Raw genomic sequence first — 22,203 nt, 5'->3', positions numbered from 1 at the left:
GGCACTCAAGATGCCGCGGCCGGCTAGTTTTTAACAGTAGATGGCACTCTAGGGTAGGCTAGTTTTTTAACAGCAGATGACGCTTTAGACTAGTTTTTTTTTTTTTTTTACAGCAGTTGACATTTCAGGCTAGTTTTTAAGCAGGTGAGCTAGGCTAGTTTTTTTATCAGCAGATGGTGCTCTACGCTAGTTTTTTAACAGCAGACAGCGCTTTAGGGTTGTTGTTTTTTTACAGCAGACTGCTCTAGGGTAGTTTTTTTATCAGCAGATGGTAATTTAGGCCGGTTTTTAACAGCAAATGGCGCTCTAGACTGATTTTTAACAGCAGACGGTGCTCTAGGCTAGTTTTTAACAGCAGATGGTGCTCTAGGCTAGTTTTTGAACAGCAGCTGGCAATTTAGGTTAGTTTTTAACAGCAGATGGTGCTCTAGGCTAGATTTTTAACAGCAGACGGTGCTCTAGGCTAGTTTTTAACAGCAGATGGTGCTCTAGGCTAGTTTTTGAACAGCAGCTGGCAATTTAGGTTAGTTTTTAACAGCAAATGGCGCTCTAGACTGATTTTTAACAGCAGACGGTGCTCTAGGCTAGTTTTTAACAGCAGATGGTGCTCTAGGCTAGTTTTTGAACAGCAGCTGGCAATTTAGGTTAGTTTTTAACAGCAAATGGCGCTCTAGACTGATTTTTAACAGCAGACGGTGCTCTAGGCTAGTTTTTAACAGCAGATGGTGCTCTAGGCTAGATTTTTAACAGCAGCTGGCAATTTAGGTTAGTTTTTAACAGCAGATGGTGCTCGGCTAGTTTTTAAAAGCAGCCGGTGAGCTAGGCTAGATTTTTTTATCAGCAGATGGTGCGCTAGGCTAGTTTTTTTTAACTGCAGCTGGCAATTTAGGTTAGTTTTAACTGCAAATGGCACGGTTGGCTAGTTTTTAACAGCAGACAGCGCTCTAGGCCTTTTTGACAGCAGCTGGCAATCTAGTTATTAACAGCAGATGGTGCTCTAGGCTTGTTTTCTTTACAGCAGACAGTCCAGACAGCGCTCTAGGCGAATTTTTAACAGCTCTAGGCTATTTTGCTAATTTTTTTAACAGCAGATGGCACTCAAGGTGGTGCGGTAGGCTAGTTCTTATCATCAGATGGTGCTCTAGGCTAGTTTTAACAGCAGATGGAGCTCTAGGCTAGTTTTTAACAGCAGACAGCGCTTTAGGGTTGTTGTTTTTTTACAGTAGACTGCTCTAGGGTAGTTTTTTTTTTATCAGCAGATGGTAATTTAGGCCAGTTTTTAAAAGCAAATGGTGCTCTAGACTGATTTTTAACAGCGGACGGTGCTCTAGGCTAGTTTTTAACAGCAGATCGTGCTCTAGGTTAGTTTTTAACAGCATGCAGTGCTCTAAGCTAGATTTTTCTACAGCAGACTGTTCTCTATGCTAGTTTTTAACAGCAGATGGTGCTCTAGATTAGTTTTATAACAGTAGATAGCCTTTGAGGCTTGTTTTTCACAGCAGACAGCACTCTAGACTAGTTTACTTGCATGTATCACAATAACTTAAAACAGCTTTTCTAATGCAGAAAATAATAAATATGTACATAATTCCATCAAATCTCAGTTTCAATCACAACTTCCATCTCAAATAATAGGAATGATTATAAATTGGCAAATTGTGTTATACAACTGATTCTGTTTTTATGACTGGATTCTGTTGATTTGACTGATTGTTGTGATTCCACAGGTTGAGGAACTGTTAGAAAAGTACATGGACTCTTACGATATTGTCCTGGCGAGGGATGAAACACTTGAAGTGCCTAATTCCATACTGCAGAAGATCTTATAATCGACACCACAGAACACAGCCTGCTCAGAAAAGACTCGTATTCCAGGATATTCGGAGTCTCCTGGATGATTCCAGCACACTGAGGCCGGCCTTTATACTTCCACATGCCTCACAAGCCATACACACTCTGCACCCCTTTTAAAAGTTATTTCCAGTCGAGATAATGAACTATTTTAATAAACACCTACATCCGAATTTTTGGTGTAAACGGATATCCAACGAAAAAAATGCATCACATCGTTTGCAGATTGGTACAAATTATTGTTTGTAGTATTTTTGATATGGAAACCTGTGTATTCATTGTTTGCAATAAACTTCGGGACTGTGAACGGTACCCAATGATACCTCGCGTTCATGAACGTCGTGAATGTGCACTTTTAAATTCGGAAGATCTGTCACAGTTCTCGGGGAATCTTTGTATCTCGTGAGTACGCAGGCTGCATGCACAGATCCAAATTAAAGCTATACTGTAAATGATTGCTTTCAAAAACAGTCATGATGTGTTGTTAGTGTTGTCCTATGTGAATGTTTTAGCATAAATGCTCATCGTTTTGGTGTTGATATTTGCACCTTTTGTTCACCTGCAGGTAGGCAATAAAACTTTGTTTGGTTTTTTTTCTCCAGAATGTTTGATTTTATTAGATAAGGCAAGAAAAAAAAAACTTTGTGGATGGATTGTATTTCTGCACAATTATATCGCTAATGGATTGCGATATTGGCACTGTATATGCAATATACACTCACCGGCCAATTTATTAGGTACACCTGTCTAACTGCTCGTTAATACATTTCTTATCAGCCTATCACATGGCAGCGCCTCAATGCATTTAGGCATGTAGACATGGTCAGGACAATCTGCTGCAGTTTAAACCAAGCCGAATGATTAGAAACAGAGAAAATATCCAGTGAGTGGCAGTTCTTTGGGTGCAAATGCCTTGTTGATGTCAGAGGAGTATGGTCATACTGGTTTGAGCTGATAGAAAGGCAACAGTAACTTAAATAGCCACTCGTTACAACCGAGGTATGGAGAAGAACATCTCTGAAAACACAACACGTCCAACCTTGAAGCAGATGGGCTACAGCAGCAGAAGACCACACCGGATGCCACTCCTGTCAGCTAAGAACAGGAAACCGGAAAATTGGACAATAGAAGATGGGAAAAACGTTGCCTGGTCTGAGTCTTGATTTCTGCTGCAACATTCGCATGATAGGGTCAGAATTTGGCATCAACAACATGGATCAAGCATGGATATCCTGCCTAGTATTAATGGTTCAGGCTGGTGGTGGTGGTGTAATGGTGTTGGGGATATTTTCTTGGCACGCTATGGGGCCATTAGTAACAATTGAGCATTGTGTCAACACCACAGCCTACCTGAGTATTGTTGCTGACCATGTCCATCCCTTTATGACCACAGTGTACTCATCTTCTGATGGTTACTTCCTGCAGGATAACGCGCAATGTAATCAAGCGGGAATCATCTCAGACTAGTTTCTTGAACATGACAATGAGTTCACAATCCAATAGAGCACCTTTGGGATGTAGTTAAACGAGAGATTCAAATCATGGATATGCAGCTGACAAATCTCCAGCAACTGTGTGATAATATCATATCAATAAGGATCAAAATCTCCGAGATTTATTTCCAGTAGCTTGTTGAGTCTATGCCACGAAGGATTAAGGCAGTACTGAAAGCAAAAGGTGGTCCAACCCGGTACTAGTAAAGCGTACCTAATAAAGTGACCAGTGAGTGTATACATATCACACAATGATTTTATGCATTGACTGTATATTTAAATTCGATCAATCAGATGGGGCCTTACTAGCTTAAACCCCACCTTCACAGTAGTTACTGTTCAGCTATTGGCTGAAGCAGCCTAAAGGTGAACCCAGAGCTGAAAATAAACACTAATGGCGGGAGCCGAGACAAGAGGATAATGACAATGGCCAATCAGAGTCAGAATATCAGCTGACATTTACTTACTTATAGCGTTTTAACTGTGTCCACATTCATGCATAATATATTTTACCAGTTTTTTATTAATTTGAAAAGTTATTTAAAACCAGCTGGGCCAGTTGGCATTTCTGTGTGGAGTTTGCATGATCTCCCCTTGTTGGTTTCCTGCGGGTGCTCCAGTTTCCCCCACAGTCCAAAGACATGTGGTACAGGTGAATTGAATAAACTAAATTGACCGTTGTGTATGTGTGAATGAGTGTGTATTTATGTTTCCCAGTACTGGGTTACAGCTGGAAGGGCATCCGCTGTGTAAAACATGCTCGACAAGTTGGTGGTTCATTCTGCTGTAGCTGAAGGAAAATGAATGAAAAAAGCATTTTAGGGAAGTATTATTATTATTAGTTTATATTATTAGGAGTATTGCCTATTTTTTTAGTATCATGCAGCTCTTATAAATGGTTGGAAACAATTAATCAACTATAACTAGGTGTTAATTGGTAATAAAAACCATTATTTTATTCTTCCTTTAATGGGTGATGTTTGTATTATTGGAAATATGAAATCCTATTCATTTATCATTTATTTTGAGACTGATTTCATAATGGCTGCAGTGATACTGTATGTTCTACAGTAAATATGTTCTCTTAAATATCGCCTACTTTTTCACCACTGTATAGTGTATAATCTTATTAACAGGTTTTGGTTATTAACCTCCCTGAATTATTAGACCCCTTGTTTATCTTTTCCCCAATTTCTGTTTTACAGAAAGCAGATTTATTTAACACATTTCTAAACATAATAGTTTTAATAACTCATCTCTAATAACTGATTTATTTTATCTTTGCCATGATGACAGTAAATAATATTTGACTATATATTTTCAAGACACTTCTATACAGCTTAAAGTGACACTTAAAGGCTTAACTAGGTTAATTAGGTTAACTAGGCAGGTTAGGGTAATTAGGCAAGTTATTGTATAAAGATGGTTTGTTCTGTAGACTATCGAAAAAATCTAGTTTAAAGGGGATAATAATTTTGTTCCTAAAATGTTTTGTTTTTTTATTAAAAACTGCTTTTATTCTAGCCGAAATAAAACAAATAAGACTTTTTCTAGAAGGAAAAATATTATCAGACATACTCTGAAAATTTCCTTGCTCTGTTAAACATCGTTTGTGGAATATTTTATCTTTGCCATGGATGTTTTCCAGGGATGGGTTGCGGCTTGAAGGGCAGCCTGCGTAAAACATGTGATGCATAAGTTGGCGGTTCATTTCTGTTCCGCAGGTCTTTGGACTTGTGGGGGAAACCGGAGCACCTGGAGGAAACCCATGGAAAACATGGGAGAACATGCAAACTCCACTCAGAAATGCCAACTGACGCAGCCGGGACTGGAACTAGCGATGAGAACATACCAGTGCTGACAGAAGGTGGCAGCAATGCGCAAGACTTGCGATACGCCTATAGAAAACTGCAGAAGAAGAAGCGGTAAAAAATAAAAACAGAAGGAAAATGCCTGAGACATAAATGAACCACAGGCTTTAATTAAAAGATTCAATTTACCCTTTTTCATTTCAAACACATGAGGCTAACAAAAATTGAAGAAACAAGGAGAGCGACATCCAAACAATGGCTGTGAGAAGTTTGTTTTTATGTTTTGAATGTTAACGCTAACTTACACTGTTAGATAGATGCGCCGTAATTTATGTAACGTTTAATAAAAAAGCTTAATAACGAGTTATGTGTCATTAGTTTACGTTGTTATGTAGTGATATTTGTTCCTGTACTAAATACAGCTTTTGAGACATAATGTGTTGTATTTACATCTTTAATAATAAATGCTACAGCGTACTGTAGTAATAACTACCGTGAACTGATAAACTGTAATAAATACTGAAGTACTTTAGTATTTGCTACTGTAGAAAACGGTTATTTACATCACTATAAGTTACTTGTATTACCACAGCGACTACAGACTTGCTACAACACTTGTATTTAATGTAAATTAAATCATATATATATATATATATATATATATATATATATATATATATATATATATATATATATATATATATATATATAACCATCATTATACAATAACTTGCCTAATTACCCTAACCTGCCCAGTTAACCTAATTAACCTAGTTAAGACTTTAAACGTCATTTTAAGCCGTAAGAAGTGTCTTGAAAAGTATCTAGTCAAATATTCTTTGCTGTCATCATGGCAAGGACAGTATAAATCAGTTATTAGAATTGAGTTATTAAAACTATTATGTTTAGAAATGTGTTGGAAAAATCTGCTAAACAAACAGAAATTGGAGAAAAAAAATAAACAGAGGGGCTTATTCAGGGGGCTAATAATTCTGACTTCAACTGTATATATATATATATATATATATATATATATATATATATATATATATATATTAGCAATTCCATGCAAATGTCAACCTTGCCATAAAAAAAATTAAGTTTTGACAAAAATACCAAAACCGTTTCTACATATTTTGTGTAAGCAAGTATTTTACAGTGCTTTAGAAATACACAAAAATGTCCGTCAATGTTTTTAAACAATTTCATTTGATTTACCGAAATCACACAAGTGGCGATTTCACATCTGACACATCCATAACAGAGAGATGTCAAATCCAAAACAAAGCTTTCCCTCATAAATGCAAAAATAATGAATAAAATCAAAATCAATTATGTTTGTTCTTTAGAGAGCCGACTCTTATCCTTTTGATTAGCATTATTTTGAGGGGTCGTGCAGTTTATTTCACATAATTTCTACAAAGTATGTTGTATACTGCAAACTCACAGACTTTTGGTCACATCCATATAACACATCTTTGTTTTCCTCATTTAAAGTACAAAACTTGTTTACAGTTTGATATTTTTCTGATCTCATAACTGATTGTTGTGTTGTTTTGTAAAATATAATGTTCAAAATAATGTTAACATATACTTTGTCAATTTATGTTTCGAGTTTTCACTGCAAATGTAACATCCTTAACGCTGGAATTGCTTATTTATATTTTTTATTCATGTGGGTTTAACATAATGTTTGATGTTATTTTCTGTAATGTAACTGACATGTTGAGTTTTCTTGTTTATTCAGCACATCACAATTAAACTGAGAGGTCAAAAGCCTCAACCAAACCCCTGGCATGCAGATGCTACTTTATTCACATGCCCTTTCTGCACAAGTGACGTATATAAACCAAGAGAATACCATCAAATAATGGCCCATTTAGCTGGACATAAACTGAGGGCTGTTGAATATGGAGGTGAGTGTGTGAGCATTCCATTACTTATACTATACCATAAGCTTGTAATAGTTCAGCAGTGTAATTATAACTCATAAACACATTTTTTATTTTTTTTGGTTAATATTGTCTTGAAATAAATCTGTTAATCTGTGTTTTAGATCAAGTTATATACAGCTGCAACCTTGGCTGTGGAGAAAAGACCAGACATTTTCATTGCTGCGAGTGTCCCAAGATGTTCACCAATAAAAATCACCTTAGAATTCATCTCTGTAGCGCTCATCCGATAGCCACGAAACCACCCAAATCTCCTTCGAAATCTCAACCAGCATCTTATCCACAAATAATTGAATCACAGCAACTGGAAGATGGTCCACAGGAATCACCAGCTCCTCCAGTGACTAAGAGAAAGCAAATCTCTATGCCATGTTTTCATGGGGTGAGTCTGATTTATAAAAAGTTAATAGGGTTAGTTCAGCCAAAAATCTATATGACCTACACTGCAAAAAATGCTTTTCGTACTTAGATTTTGTGTCTTGTTTCTTGTCCAAATATCTAAAAATTCTTATATCAAGAAACATTTTCTAGACAGGCAAAATATGTTGTCTTGTTTTTAGATATAATATGCCAATATTAACAGAGTTTACCCTTAAAACAAGTTAAATAATCTGCCAATGGGGTAAGCAAAATAATCCTGCTTTTCCTTTTGACGTAAGATTATTTTGCTTACCCCATTGGCAGACTATTTAACTTGTTTTAAGGAAAAACTCACTTTATTTTGGCATATTATATCTTAAAACAAGACAGTGTGTTTTGCTTGTCTATAAAATTCTGCTTGATTTAAGAGTTTTTAGATATTTAGACTAGAGACAAAACAAAAAAATCTAAGTAAAAAGAGCATCTTTTGCAGTGTAATCATTTACTCACCTTTATATGTTTTTTTTTTTTATTCTATTGAACACAAAAGAAGATATTTTGAAGAATGCTGGTTGCATTCCAAAAAAAATGACTATGAATTCATTGTGTGCGGGTGAAATTGCAATCATCCCTACTAAATTGTACTTTAAAAACAGTATGCGACCGACTCGTACATCCTAATTCATAGCATTAAAAAACTGGTCAAGGTGGTCCCAGATGACCTACTACTTCCGGTGAGCTTCTGAAATGTGCATTCAATGGATGCTACGCTATCCCATGATGCCTCACAAGAGAATTCATAAATGAGAGTGAAGTGACGCAGTTGATGCTGGTAGGCCACCTGATTATGACAATTGTCATTCATACCACTTACATTCATACTACACTCACCGGCCACTTTATTAGGTACACCTTCCTAGTATCGGGTAGGACTCTCTTTTGTCTTCAGAACTGCCTTAATCCTTCGTGGCATAGATTCAACAAGGCACTGGAAATATTCCTCAGAGATTTTGCTCCATATTGACATGATAGCATCACAAAGTTGCTGCAGATTTGTCGGCTGCACATCCATGATGTGTATCTCCCATTCCACGACATCACAAAGGTGCTCTATTGGATTGAGATATGGTGACTGTGGAGGCCATTCGAGTACCGTGAACTCATTGTAATGTTCAAGAAACCAGTCTGAGATTATTCGCTCTTTATGAGTGTTATCCTGCTGGAAGTAGCTATCAGAAGATTGTTACATTGTGGTCCTACAGGGATGGACATGTTCAGCAACAATACTCAGGTAGGCTGTGGTGTTGACACAATGCTCAATTGGTACTAATGGGCCCAAAGTGTGGCAAGAAAATATCCCCCACACCATTACACCACCACCAGCAGCCTGAACCAATTTATACAAGGCAGGATGGATCCATGCTTTCATGTTGTTGATGCCAAATTCTGACCCTACCATCCTGATGTCAGTTTCTGGAATACTCAGACCAGCTCTTCTGTCACCAACAACCATGCCACATTTAAAGTCACTTAAATCACCTTTCTTCCCAATTCTGATGCTCAGTTTAAACTGTAGCAGATTGTCTTGACCATGTCTACATGCCTAAATGCATTAAGTTGCTGCCATGTGATTGGCTGATTAGAAATTTGCGTTAAGGAGCAGTTGGACAGGTGTACCTAATAAAGTGGCCAGTGAGTGTATATAGTACATACTTTTATGGCATTCCTGTAGTAAATTCAAATGTACCTTCTCACGTAGTAGGCAATATCGAATACAGCCAATAAGTAAACAGCATTCTTCCAAAACAAAAGAAACTCAAATAGGTTTTGAACAAATGAGGATGAGTAAATAATGACAGAATTTTGCAATTTACCATATAAAACAGTGTAATTTACACTAAGATGGGACTCTTTCCTTATAATCAAAATAATTAATTAAATCAGACTACTTAGACCAATGGTCTCAAACTCAATTCCTGCAGGGCCGCAGCTTTGCACTGGTTAGCTCCAATCACCTCCAAATCATACCTGCTTAATAGTCTCTAGTAGTCTTGAACACCTTGATTAGTTGTATCAGCTGTGTTTGATTAGGGTTGGAGCAAAACTGTGCAGAGCTGCGGCCCTCCAGGAATTTGAGACCATTGGTCTAAGTCAGGGATGTCCAAACTCGGTCCTGGAGGGCCGGATTCCAGCATAGTTTAGCTCCTACTTCCTTTAACACACCTGTCTGGAAGTTTCTAGTGTACCTAGAAAGAACTTGATTAGCTGGCTCAGGTGTGTTTAATTGGGGTTGAAACTAAAATATGCAGCACACCGGCCCTCCAGGACCGAGTTTGGAAACCCCTGGTCTATATAGTCTGTTTTAATTTATTATATTGATTTGAGACCTATGAACTATGAACACTGGTTGATCAATTATTATTCATCTGCCAGGTGCACCTATAGCAGGATTAATAATACAATCAACTAATTGTGCAGCAAATATTCAGTGTTACATTTTTTCCCTTTTGTCCATAAAACCATTGGTGATACTGATAACTTGACTAAAATCTTTCTGGATGATATAACTGTTTAAAAAAACAGCTAATCTTTGCTAGTTAGCTTGCAAGACTATAATTCTAACAGATTTCTCTTGTCTATTCAGCACATCACAGTTCAACTGAGAGGTCAAGAGCCCCGACCAAACCGCTGGCATGCAGATGCTACTTTATTCACATGCCCTTTCTGCACAAGTGACGTATATAAACCAAGACAGTACCATCAAATAATGGCCCATATAGCTGGACATAAACTGAGGGCTGTTAAATATGGAGGTATGGAGTGTGTGAGCATTCAGTTTCTTTGTAGGGCTGCACGATATATTGCAAAATGATCTATAACGCGATAAAAGTAAATGCCATATTAATTTATTCATTTTCCTTTAGCCTAGTCCCTTTATTCATCAGGGGTTGCCACAGTGGAATGAACCACCAACTTATCTAGCATATGTTTTACACAGTGGATACCCTTCCAGCTGCAACCCAGTACTGGGAAACACTCATACACTTACATTCACACACATACAGCAAATTTAGTTTATTTAACTCAACTGTACCGCATGTCTTTGGACTGTCGGGGAAGCAGAGCACCTGCAGGAAACCCACACAGACACGAGGACAACATGCAAACTCCACACAGAAATGCCAACTGACCTAGCCGGGACTGGAACCAGCGACCTTCTTGCTGTGGAGCGACAGTGCTAACCACTGAGCCACCTGCCGCCATATGTATCGCATCATATCGAATCAGGCCTTACTATCTTTATCCCCACCTCCCCAATAGTTGCTTTTCTGCTATTGGCTGGAGTGGCCCAATGGTGACCCAGAGCTTAAAATAAATACTAATGGAAAAATGACAACAGCCAATCAGTGTATATTCTGGGAATTTAGCCTTAGGATCAGTGTCCTAATTCCACAGTACTCAACAATATCGCATATTTTTCCCGTATCATGCAGCCCTATTTCTTAGTAATACTTTATTACTGCAGTTGTTAACTATGAACTAAGTGAAAAGTATCTTAATTTTGGTTAATCTCTGTTTTAGATCAGGTTATGTACTGCTGTAAGCTAGGCTGTGGTGAAAAGGCCAAACATTTTCACTGCTGCCAGTGTCCCAAGACTTACAGCAATAAAGAGGATCTAAAAAGGCATCTTTGCAGCACTCATCCTGTAACTATTAGTACTCCAAAACTTCCTTGTCAAAAACAAGAACCTCGCCCATCAGCAGAACCTCCCTCGGAAAAAACAGCGTCTCATCTGCAAAAACCTGATTTGAAGCAACCTAAACCTCCTCAACTAAAATTAGCAGCTAGAAGAGAGAAGATGAAGAGAAAGCAAAAAACTGCGGATGGTCCTTATGAGGTCAGTCTGAATTATAAACATTAGAAACCACTTGATTTCCTACTGGCTAAAGATACTGTAACATGATTTTTTTCCTGATAAAGGATCTAACATACGTGTGAATGTTAAGCAAAGGCAAAATTCAAATTAACAGCTAATTTCTCTTGAGGTTTAACTGCCCGATTTTTCTTGTCTATTCAGCATGTCACGGTTAAGAAGAAAGGACAACAGCCTCAACCAAACCCCTGGCATGCAGATGCTACTTTATTCACATGCCCTTTCTGCACAATTGACGTATATAAACCAAGACAGTACCATCAAATAATGACCCATATAGCTATACATAAACTGAGGGCTGTTGAATATGGAGGTGGGTGCTTAGTATTGCTTTATAAGTTTAAGGCCCAATCCCATTTTTCCCCTTGGCCCTTAAAACAGAGTGTAAAGGGGAAGGGCTTCAAAATTTACCCCTAAGAAATGGGACAGCACTACAACACCTGCACATGTCGTCATGTGTCATCGCAATCTCTTACTTCATATGAGATCAGATGATCGCGCTGGAGTTTTTCAGTTGAGTTATTTCTTTGGAATTTATCTTCAGGAAATCCCTGAAGGCAACAACATTGTTATCATAACGATCTAATGTGGCTATAAGATCATAACTACTGCGCATTTACACAGTGGCCATATTCATCTATGTAAACACACAAAAAACAACATTAGCATTATAGAAGACTCTGTAAAAAGCTCATTCCCAACCACTAGACTTTTCTGACAGGGTGTTTGAGTGTTAGAATGTTGTGGGACTGCTATACAGGAGTTATGATTATGGATTATAGATAGCGAAATTTTGTAGCAAATTTTTTGGTAAAACACGAATGCGGTTATGAGTATATTAAAACACATGCTTGTTTGTTGTGAAAATTCATAATAATGAAAAAAATTCTAATTTGTGCATCTCCTTACTTCCGTGTGCAGCGACTCTGCTGTTGTAGCTGGTATATTTTGGGAAATTTTCTTATCCCTTGTTTTTAAGTGGGGTTTTGAAAAGTCTCTATTTGAAGGGGTATCTAGCCCTTCCCCTTAACCCTATGTCTTCAAGCTATAGAGAATTGGCAAACACCTACCCCTTCACGTAAACCCGCAAAATGAGAGGTATGGGGAAGGGCTAAGATTGGGCCTAAATGAAGTACTTGATACGAAATTAACGTTATGTTATTAATTACTCACTCTCATGTTGATACAAACCCCTGGGACCTTCATTCTTCTTCAGAACCCAAATGAATACATAAATTTGATGAAATCTAAGAGCTCCCTCATCCTCCATAGACACCAACAGACCAGACTAGTTCAAAGTCTAGAAAAAATAGACCAGTGATTTAATCCGAACATTACCAAGCTTGTAAAGCACTTCAGATCATGTACACTGCACAGGTTGAGCCCTATGTGTGCACGTGCCTGAACCTTCTTATCTATAGAGGATAAGGGAGCTCTCAGACTTCGGCGAAAATATGTTAATTTTTGTTCCAAAGACAAACTAAGGGTTTTGAAATAACATGAGGGTGAGTAATTACATCATTTTCCTAACCTTTTAACATACAGTGCATCAGGAAAGTACTCATAGCGCTTCACTTTTTCCACATTTGTTTATGTTACAGTCTTATTCCAAAATTGATTAAATTCATTTATTACCTCAAAATTCTACACACAATACCCCATAATGACAATGTGACAAAAGAGTTTTTGAAATTGTTGCAAATTTATTAAAAATTAAACACCTGAAAAATCACATGTACATCAGTATTCACAGCCTTTGCTCTGAACTTTGTTGATGCACCTTTGGCAGTAATTACAGCCTCAAGTCTTTTTGAATATGATGCCACAAGCTTGGCACACCTGGCTCTGGGAATCTTTGCCCATTCCTCTTTGCAGTACCTCTCAAGCTCTATCAGGTTGAATAAGAAGTGACAGTGTACTGCCATTTTCAGATCTCTCCATCTCATCAGACCAGAGAATTTGGTTTCTTATGGTCTGAGAGTCCTTCAGATGCCTTTTGGCAAAATCCAGGTGGGGAGCTTCTTTCGTCTGGCCACTCTACCATACAGGCCTGATTGGTGGATTGCTGCACAGATGGTTGTCCTTCTGTAAGGGTGTCCTCTTTCCACTGAAGAATGCTGGAGCTCAGAGTGACCATCAGGTTATTGATCACTTTCCTGACTAAGGCCTATTTCCCCCGATCACCCAACTTAGATGGCCGACCAGCTCTAGGAAGAGTCCTGGTGGTTCCAAACATCTTCCACTCATGGATGATGGAGGCCACTGTGCTTATTGGAACTTTCAGAGCAAAAGAAATGTTTCTGTAACCTTCCCCAGCCTTGTGTCTCAAGACAATCCTGTCTCGGAGGTCTACAGACAATTCCTTTGTCTTCATGCTTGGTTTGTGCTTTGACATGCACTGTCAACCCTGGGACCATATATAGACAGGTGTATGCCTTTTCAAATCATGTCCAATCAACTGAATTTACAACAGGTGAACTTCAATTAAGCTGCTGAAACATCTCAAGAATGATCAGTGGAAACAGAATGAACCTGAGCTCAATTTAGAACTTTCAAAAACGTAAAAAAAATGTGGAAAAAGTGAAGCGCTATCAATACTTTCCGGATGCACTGTATCTTATGAACTAAATGTGAATGCATGTTCGTTCATTTTACTTATTATTGTGCTTAAATCTCTGTTTTAGATCAGGTTATATACAGCTGTAAGCTAGGCTGTGGTAAAAAGGGCAGACATTTTCACTGCTGCCTGTGTCCTAAGTCTTACTGCCTTAAAGAGGATCTAAAAAAGCATCTTTCCAGCGCTCATCCTATAGCTACCTGCACACCAGACCCACAAGCAGTAAGTCACACACTACAAGAACCATCTCATCTGCAAGAACTTGATTCACAGCAACATGAACCTCATCAACTAGAATTAGCAGAGATGGAGATAAAGCAAATATCCGTGCAAGGTCCTCAAGAGGTCAGTCTGAATTTTAAACATGTTTTAAAACGAACCTGGAAATTTCTCTTAAGGGTAACAGATTGTGTTTTCTTGTCTATCAGCATGTCACAGTTAAGAAGAAGGGTCAAGAACCTCGACCAAACCCCTGGCATGCAGATGCTACTTTATTCACATGCCCTTTCTGCACAAGTGACGTATATAAACCAAGACAGTACCATCAAATTATGGCTCATATAGCTGGACATAAACTGAGGGCTGTTGAATATGGAGGTGAGTGTGTGAGCATTTTCTTTCTTTAGCGGAACTTTTTTTAGTAAAAAGGTGTAATTGATCATTGAGTTATTCATGTTGTAAATTATTATTGAAAATTATTTGAGAGAACGGGATTATTATTATTATTATACTGTTATTTTATGGTGAGTTAGGGCAGGTCGAGTTTTCAGATTTGACTTATTAAAGTCACACTATGATATTTTCGAGGGTGCATATTCACAACAAAAATGGCATCATGGGAGTTGTGGTTTTCATCACAATCTATGGGACGTTTTTTTAAAATGTTAGTTAGTATGTTATGTCTTAAGAATATATAGTATATTCTGTTAGCTAGTGTGCTTCAAAACAGTGACAGAATTCACATTTAGAAGATATAAACATTTAAAGCTTCACCTAAATGGATAGATTTTTTTTTTTCATTCATTCATTCATTTTCTTGTCGGCTTAGTCCCTTTATTAATCCGGGGTCGCCACAGCGGAATGAACCGCCAACTTATCCAGCAAGTTTTTACGCAGCGGATGACCTTCCAGCCGCAACCCATCTCTGGGAAACATCCACACACACATTCACACCCACACACTCATACACTACGAACAATTTAGCCTACCCAATTCACCTGTACCACATGTCTTTGGACTGTGGGGGAAACCGGAGCACCCAGAGGAAACCCACAAGAAGGCAGGGAGAACATGCAAACTCCACACAGAAACGCCAACTGAGCCGAGGTTCGAACCAGCAACCTTCTTGCTGTGAGGTGACAGCACTACCTACTGCGCCATTGCCTCGCCCTCGATTTTTTATTTTTTATTACTTTTTTTTGTTTTTACATTACCTTATACTTCAGTTTCCCATTAAATCCTCTAGCCAATAAAACGCTCTCTAGCATCTGACGTGCCTTTAAGATGCTTCTCATTTGCTTTTCATTTGATGTGCTTCAGCTCAACCACGCTCTCTGGCCAAGCTGTAATAAAAACAAAACACTATTGGCTGTTTTTTAAAAAGGGGAGGGGCTACTACATGCCCCTTTTTTCATGCTTTAGTTGAGATTACGTCAAACGTTGACTAAATTAAATTAGAGCACTTCACAGAACCTCTAACAGTTGGATTATATGAAGAGATTATTAATTAAGCTAGTCATATTAACTTTATTTAACCTCTTTTTTTTTAGATCAAGTTATATACAAATGTAGCCTTGGCTGTGGAGAAAAGACCAGACATTTTCACTGCTGCCAGTGTCCCAAGACGTACATCAATATAAGTGACCTAAAAAGGCATCTTTGCAGAGTTCATCCCATAGCGCCGTCTACTCCAGAACCACAGCCTGGATCTCCTCTCTCCTCATTCTCTGTATCTCCGGTTGGTAGTCCACTACAGGAACCCTCTTCTCCATTACCAGCACCGAAATTATCAGCTAAGATTGTTATAAGAAAGCGAATCGTACAATGTCCTCACTGTGGACTCATTCTGAATTCGAAAAACTTGAAGAAACACATAGAGCGCAAGCATCAGACATCCACGCATCCTATTGCTTCAACCTTACCAGCACAGTGTGTGGATAAAAAGAATGGAATATATGTCGTGTCAGAGTCATTTTTAGAGCCGTGCACCCTCGTCCACGTAGCCAAAAGGTTTTGGGGCTCAACCCACAAGGTTATGTGCGAAATGGACATTTGCAACAGTCGTGTCGCAATGGCACAAAGGAACCAACTTTTGGTCAGACAATGTTTGCACCTGAGCTCAGTAGACTATTGCTGTGCTGTTGCTCCTACTGAAGGTCTATCAGAGGAGGTGCTGGATCAGATGGTGGACCAAAAATGGTTTGACAACATAACGAAAAACCAATGCCTCAAGCAGCAAAACCGCGCTAAAAGTGAAGGAGCGACATTTACTAGCCTTGTTACCATCGGAGGATCCGACGACAAGTATTATATATCAATATTTGAGCCAGAGGTGGCACATTACTGTAAATTGGGCAGAGTCTTGGTGAATTACAATGCTAAGACAAACACTTGGGATTGCCCTTGTAGCGAATCTGGAAACTCATGCCTGCACAAGAGTATTGCAAAGTGGTGTCTCTTTCAAATGAAGAAGCAACTCTTCAAAACAATGCCAAACGCAGAGGAAGAGATTGAAAAAGAGCTACAGGAGGCAGATGGATGACTCTAACAATATCTGTATGCCTAGATTAGAAGAAGATGGAGTTAACTTGTTACCAGAAGTTCGGCTGTTGGACCACGCCTCACTTTGCCTCCTTAACCAATCATCTACTCCCTAAAACTTATTTAGGGCAGACTAGCCCTATTCGTCCTGTTCTCTCAAACCCACCCTCCCACTCTCTATTTGCTTGTATCCCATTGGCAATCCATTAACACTCACTTCCCTCCTAGGTTGAATCGGGGGATCCACTCACTCCAATAACCAAAATATTACAGAGACGGTACCCTCACTCTGAATCTCAGATCATCATCATAGGACACACGTTAACCTACCTACTGTACCTGTTACTTCCGTTCCCCTACATCCCACTGTTCCCTTACCACCCCTTTTCATCCCTACAATAAAGCCTAGCTCAAAGTGTGGCGAGGTCCATGCTGGTGAAATCAGATTTAACAGAAAATGCAGCTGTTTGTTAAAAATGTTTCCTTGAAAATCTTTTAAGTTTGTGAATCTTGAACAAAATTCAATACAATTTAAATTCATGGCCCTGGAAAGGTTTTGAAAATAAACATACATGTAGACGTTTGATTTTTGTGAACATTTTAAACACACGACTAAGAGAGAGCAAAGAGCTTAGAACAGGGGTCTCAAACTCAATTTACCTGGGGGCCACATGAGGCAAAGTCTGGGTGAGGCTGGGCCTCATAAGGGATTTCACACAAAAAAAGTCCTCAAATGTCATTATTAACAGTTTTAATTATTTCTTCTGAACATAAAGTGTCCTGAACATTAATAGAACATTGAGTGAAGATTATGAACAGTTCTTCTGAACATGGCATCTTTTGCCTACTTCTTGCTGCCAGAGACTTGACAGCGCTTCTTCTCACAAATCTGAACCACATTTGGCTTTAGAGCGGAAGCAGTTGAGACCCTCAGTATGGCTTGAAGATGATCATCATTAAGTCTAGACCTGTACTTTGACTTATTGAAGTTCAAGGTGGAGAATAACTTCCCACACAAATATGTGCTCCAAAAAGGCACATGGTCCGCTTGAACCCCACTCCAGTCACATCAGTCTGTACCAGTCTGTATCTACCTATAATATATATAAGATGCAGGCTGTAGCTAGGTAGGTGGCAGGCTGCAGATAGGTAGCTAAGTGGCAGGCAGGGGCGGGAACAGCTTACCTTGGTTCTGGCCGGCGCGAGTTCCCTCCTAACACTTCCCGCCCGTCACAGCGTCTAACAAAGGGGCGGGGTGCGTGGTGACGTCACCGGCATCCCCGCCCCTTTGTTTACATGGCGGGCGGGGAATGCCAGTGACCGCTGTGTACGGATAGAATCAGCGGAGCGGGGAGCGCTCTCTTTCCCCGCTCCGCTGATTCTGTCAGTGTACAGCGGTCGGCGCGGGCCACAAAATATTGCACTGAGGGCTGCAAATGGCCCGCGGGCCACGAGTTTGAGACCCCTGGCTTAGAATGACAACGAGGCGACACTCAATATAACGGTCCATTGCAACAGCAGCGCCCAGCAACAGCCCCACTATTCCGCCATTTTGGAGTGAAAGAGATCGGCGGTCCATTCGATCACATTGCTGTCGCGATGGTAAGCAGCTGGTTTGTTTTTTATTTATTAATTTGAAAAGCGCATTAAAGCTGAGATACAACTTAAAAGACGACAATACAACACTTACTATCACAATCATCAGCACTTTTAATAGTTTATTTTACGGACTTATAATATGTTGTTGTTCTATTGGAATTTGATTCCAAAATGGCTGCTGCGGCATCTAGTGGCTGCTTCTCAAATCGCACTAGAGTGTCGCCTCTTGGTGATTCTATGCTCTGTGGAGAGAGTCAGCGAAAAATCACTTACATATACATTTGCTTCATATTTTGCCAGGGTGCCTGCCAACCTTTTTATAGTCTAAGGTGTTTTACAGTCTAATGTGATTTCATAACATTAAATACAAGTACTACTTCATTTGTTCATTCGGCTCAGTCCCTTTACTCATTTGGAATCGCCAAAGCGGAATAAATCGCCAACTTATCCAGCATATGTTTTCCAGCCGCAACCCAGTACTAGAAAACACCCACACACTCTCACATTCAAACACATACTCATACACTACGGCCAGTTTAGTTTATTCAATTCACCTATAACGCATGTGTTTGGACTTGTGGGGGAAACCGGAGCTCCCGGAGAAAACCCACGAGAACGTGGGGAGAACATGCAAACTCCACACAGAAACACTTCTTGTCTTAAGACGACAGTGCTAACCATGCACCTTCATGCCCCCTAAACCAGGCATGTCCAAACTCGGTCCTGGAGGGCCGGTGTCCTGCAAAGTTTAGTTCACACCCCAATCACACACACCTGGGCTAGCTAATCAAGCTCTTACTAGGCTCTCTAGAAACATCCTTGCAGGTGTGTTGAGGCAAATTGAAGCTACAATCTGCAGGACACCGGCCCTCCAGGACCAAGTTTAGACACCCCTGCCCTAAACCCAACCACCTCCTACTGGACCAATCAGGACCAGCAGTCTTAGAAATGCAGAAGGCCCTAGAAATGCATTTCAGCCTCTCCCGTTCTCCCGTGCAGAAACACTATTTTCTGCTGCTGCAGCTTAAGTGCCCGGCTATTTCGACCTTATGTAGCCGCAATGAGTTCAGCCTGTCGTCACTACTGCTCTTTTGATTTGTCACTTTTTAAAATACACATGAAATCAAAACTAACCATATTGATTTTCTTAGCTCACATTGTTAATTTTGTGATGAACAATTCATCTGTGCATGTCATTAAGAACAAAAATAAATAAATAACCCCCAAAAATGACTGCTTCCTTTTTAGTGTCAGCGATGTTGTCGGAGATCTGAGAGGTGAGTTTACTGTTTATTTTAATACGGTAGCCTACATGTTTGTGCTGTTTGTATTTTAGCCCTAATATTTTGACGAATTAACCAATGCAATTTCATGCCATGTGTGGCACGGTGACTGATGCTGCATCCCAATTCGCATACTGACTGTATAATAACCTTGGATATAAATATCACGGTTTCACGGTATTGAGATTACTGCTCTGAAATATATTCTTTTTAAATGTCTGGGTAAAAAACAAAACATTTTCCTCCTTTGTACACAATATATTTTAATATGCGAAACATTTCAAATATTTGGGAGCAGTAAACAAGTCAGGCTAAATCATTCATTCATTCATTTTCTTGTCGGCTTAGTTCCTTTATTAATCCGGGGTCGCCACAGTGGAATGAACCGCCAACTCATCCAGCAAGTTTTTACGCAGCAGATGCCCTTCCAGCCGCAACCCATCTCTATGAAACATCCACACACCCACACTCATACACTACGGACAATTTAGCCTACCCAATACACCTGTACTGCATGTCTTTGGACTGTGGGGGAAACCGGAGCACCCGGAGGAAACCCACGCGAACAAAGGGAGAACATGCAAACTCCACACAGAAACGCCAACTGAGCCAAGGATCGCTACCGTGCTACCCACTGCGCCACTGTGTCGCCATCTAAATAATTCAAATGAAATTTAAAAAAAAAAAAAAAAGGAAATTAAAAATCTTACTCATAGTCATACCTTAAGAACGGTATAGCAGAAATTTTTGACGGTTTTAAAACCTTGACTTTTCCAAACTGCAGTATACCTAGAATACGGTAATCGTCCCAAGCCTACTACGCTCTAAAAGTATGTACTTTTTTTGTGAAGGAAAAATAAATACTTTTGATTGTGCAAAAGTAGAGTATGCAAGCTTTGGGACAGACTACTTCCTCCTTAACATGTTATGTTGCTTATGAGCCCAGTCAATCATAAACATTTCTTTTATATTTAATCACCTACCTTATTGAAGATTCAGCTGTGTGTTAATCTGCCATTCACGAATCTTTCATGCAGAGAAATCTCCTCAGGTCTTTGGATAACAGCATATAGAGCAGGGGTCACCAATCTCGGTCCTGGAGGGCCGGTGTCCCTGCAGGGTTTAGCTCCAACTTGCCTCAACACACCTGCGTGGATGTTTTAAGTATACCTAGTTAGACCTTGATTAGCTTGTTCATGTGTGTTTGATTAGGGTTGGAGCTAAAATCTGCAGGACACCGGCCCTCCAGGAACAAGTTTGGTGACCGCTGATATAGAGGGTAATGTCCAAACATATCTTGACATAAGTTCATATTATTGTTGCAGATTAAACATAATATGGAGAACATGATTTAAATATGTTCCAGTTGGCTAGATAATAATAATCAACAGTCCTACAAACATCTTTTCTGAAGCCTCTCTTCCCGTTTTTGTCGTTTATTTACACTTTTCACCCGCGTTTGAAGCTCTACTATTCACGTCCAACTTGCAATGTATAGATAGACGAATTACCATGTTTGTAAACATTCAAGATGCGCGCACAGCGAGGTTGCTGAAAAAAACAGGAGTACTAGCATTTACAGCGAGGGAATAACATCCAATGTGGTACAGAGTTTGTTGTTGTCTTAGAAATAAGTAATATTGTTGATTACATATTATATATATTATTCACATAATGCTTTCAGCGTATTATAACAGCTCGTCACCCAATGATAAGCACAGTGATTCGGCAAAATTAATGTTAAAGTGAGAGCATTCGTCTGACAGGTCTATTTGCGATAGAACCCTCCCAATGAATAATGGATAAGATGAAATGGCCAAGCATCCAGCCCCAAATATACAACTATCTGAGTGAAACTCCAAGTGATTTTACAAGAGAGATGTTAAAGGACTACAAGTCTTTGGATGCCTACAATGTTGTGTGTGGTCATGTGCAAGAAATAATGTTCCATGATGACCAGATTCAAAACTTTGTAGTGCTATAAATCGAGGTTATGCCTAGCCAAAGAAGACGGAGCTGTACAAGGCCTGGGTAATCATCAACAAGTTAAACAACTGCATTCTGACAGCGAACTGTACCTGTACGGCAGGGTGTGTGAAATAAAATTTTACATTTAATTCTAAGCATTCAGTGTCTGCAGTTTAATTCATCATATGTAACTGTTTTGCTGAACTCATTGCTGCAGAGTCCAGCATTTTTAATTCGGTCCTCACTTTATTCAGCTTCCTTATAGCCAAAGACGTCTACGGTTGACATTAAAAGTAGTGTGGTGTACGGTAAAAGTTCCGTTTTCAATTTTTTTTCGAATCTGGCCTCCTACCACACAACACGACATGTTTGCTATTGCAACCAGTCTCTTTTTGCAACCGAGAACCCGTGTGACGTCATCTGTGACGTAGGTTGGTAATTCCTCTATTGTGGGATATATATTAGCGGTTAGAGCAGGGGTGGGCAAACTCGGTCCTGGACGGCCGGTGTCCTGCACAGTTTTGCTCCAACACTAATCAACCACACCTTAACATGGTAATTGGTGTCTTCAAGA

The 22,203-nt window shown here is 39.4% G+C and overlaps 2 protein-coding genes across 8 annotated transcripts in view; both read left to right on the top strand.

Annotated features, from left to right (window-relative positions):
- Window positions 1-2,452, top strand: part of nt5c3a (5'-nucleotidase, cytosolic IIIA) — a 21,882-nt gene extending 19,430 nt beyond the window's left edge. For 2 of the 3 annotated variants that reach the window (NM_199560.3, XM_087285193.1), the window contains 1 exon segment: window positions 1,728-2,452. In NM_199560.3, the coding sequence (NP_955854.2) occupies window positions 1,728-1,829 (102 nt within the window). In that variant the 3' untranslated portion in view covers window positions 1,830-2,452. 3 annotated transcript variants of the gene reach the window in all.
- A 2,802-nt stretch (window positions 2,453-5,254) lies between these two features.
- On the top strand, window positions 5,255-21,786 carry si:ch73-341k19.1. Of its 5 annotated transcripts, none has more exons than XR_015510969.1 (10): window positions 5,255-5,416; window positions 6,903-7,071; window positions 7,212-7,489; window positions 10,112-10,280; window positions 11,050-11,366; window positions 11,547-11,715; window positions 14,087-14,364; window positions 14,448-14,616; window positions 15,789-17,007; window positions 20,836-21,786. XR_015510969.1 is itself a non-coding variant. In XM_087286596.1 (9 exons), the coding sequence occupies exons 1-9, from the start codon at window positions 5,411-5,413 to the stop codon at window positions 16,778-16,780; spliced, it is 2,547 nt and encodes an 848-aa protein (XP_087142722.1). In that variant the 5' UTR covers window positions 5,255-5,410; the 3' UTR covers window positions 16,781-17,429. The 5 variants fall into 5 exon arrangements, 2 of the variants coding, with proteins under 2 accessions (XP_087142722.1, XP_087142723.1); XR_015510971.1 differs by lacking the exon at window positions 20,836-21,786 and adding an exon at window positions 19,254-20,337; XR_015510970.1 differs by lacking the exon at window positions 20,836-21,786 and adding an exon at window positions 18,594-18,759.
- Window positions 21,787-22,203: the final 417 nt, after the last annotated feature.

This window comes from Danio rerio, chromosome 16 (assembly GCF_052040795.2).
Source record: "Danio rerio strain M-AB ecotype USA chromosome 16, GRCz13ab, whole genome shotgun sequence".
NCBI lineage: Eukaryota > Metazoa > Chordata > Actinopteri > Cypriniformes > Danionidae > Danio > Danio rerio.
This window is presented reverse-complemented; position numbering and strand designations above follow the sequence as displayed.

What these genes read in the sequence shown, in the direction of transcription:
- si:ch73-341k19.1 (XM_087286596.1), top strand. An exon ending in GAGGGCTGTTAAATATGGAG is followed by an intron (nt 10,281 to 11,049) that starts GTATGGAGTGTG and finishes TCTCTGTTTTAG; the next exon opens with ATCAGGTTATGTACTGCTGT. An exon ending in GAGGGCTGTTGAATATGGAG is followed by an intron (nt 11,716 to 14,086) that starts GTGGGTGCTTAG and finishes TCTCTGTTTTAG; the next exon opens with ATCAGGTTATATACAGCTGT.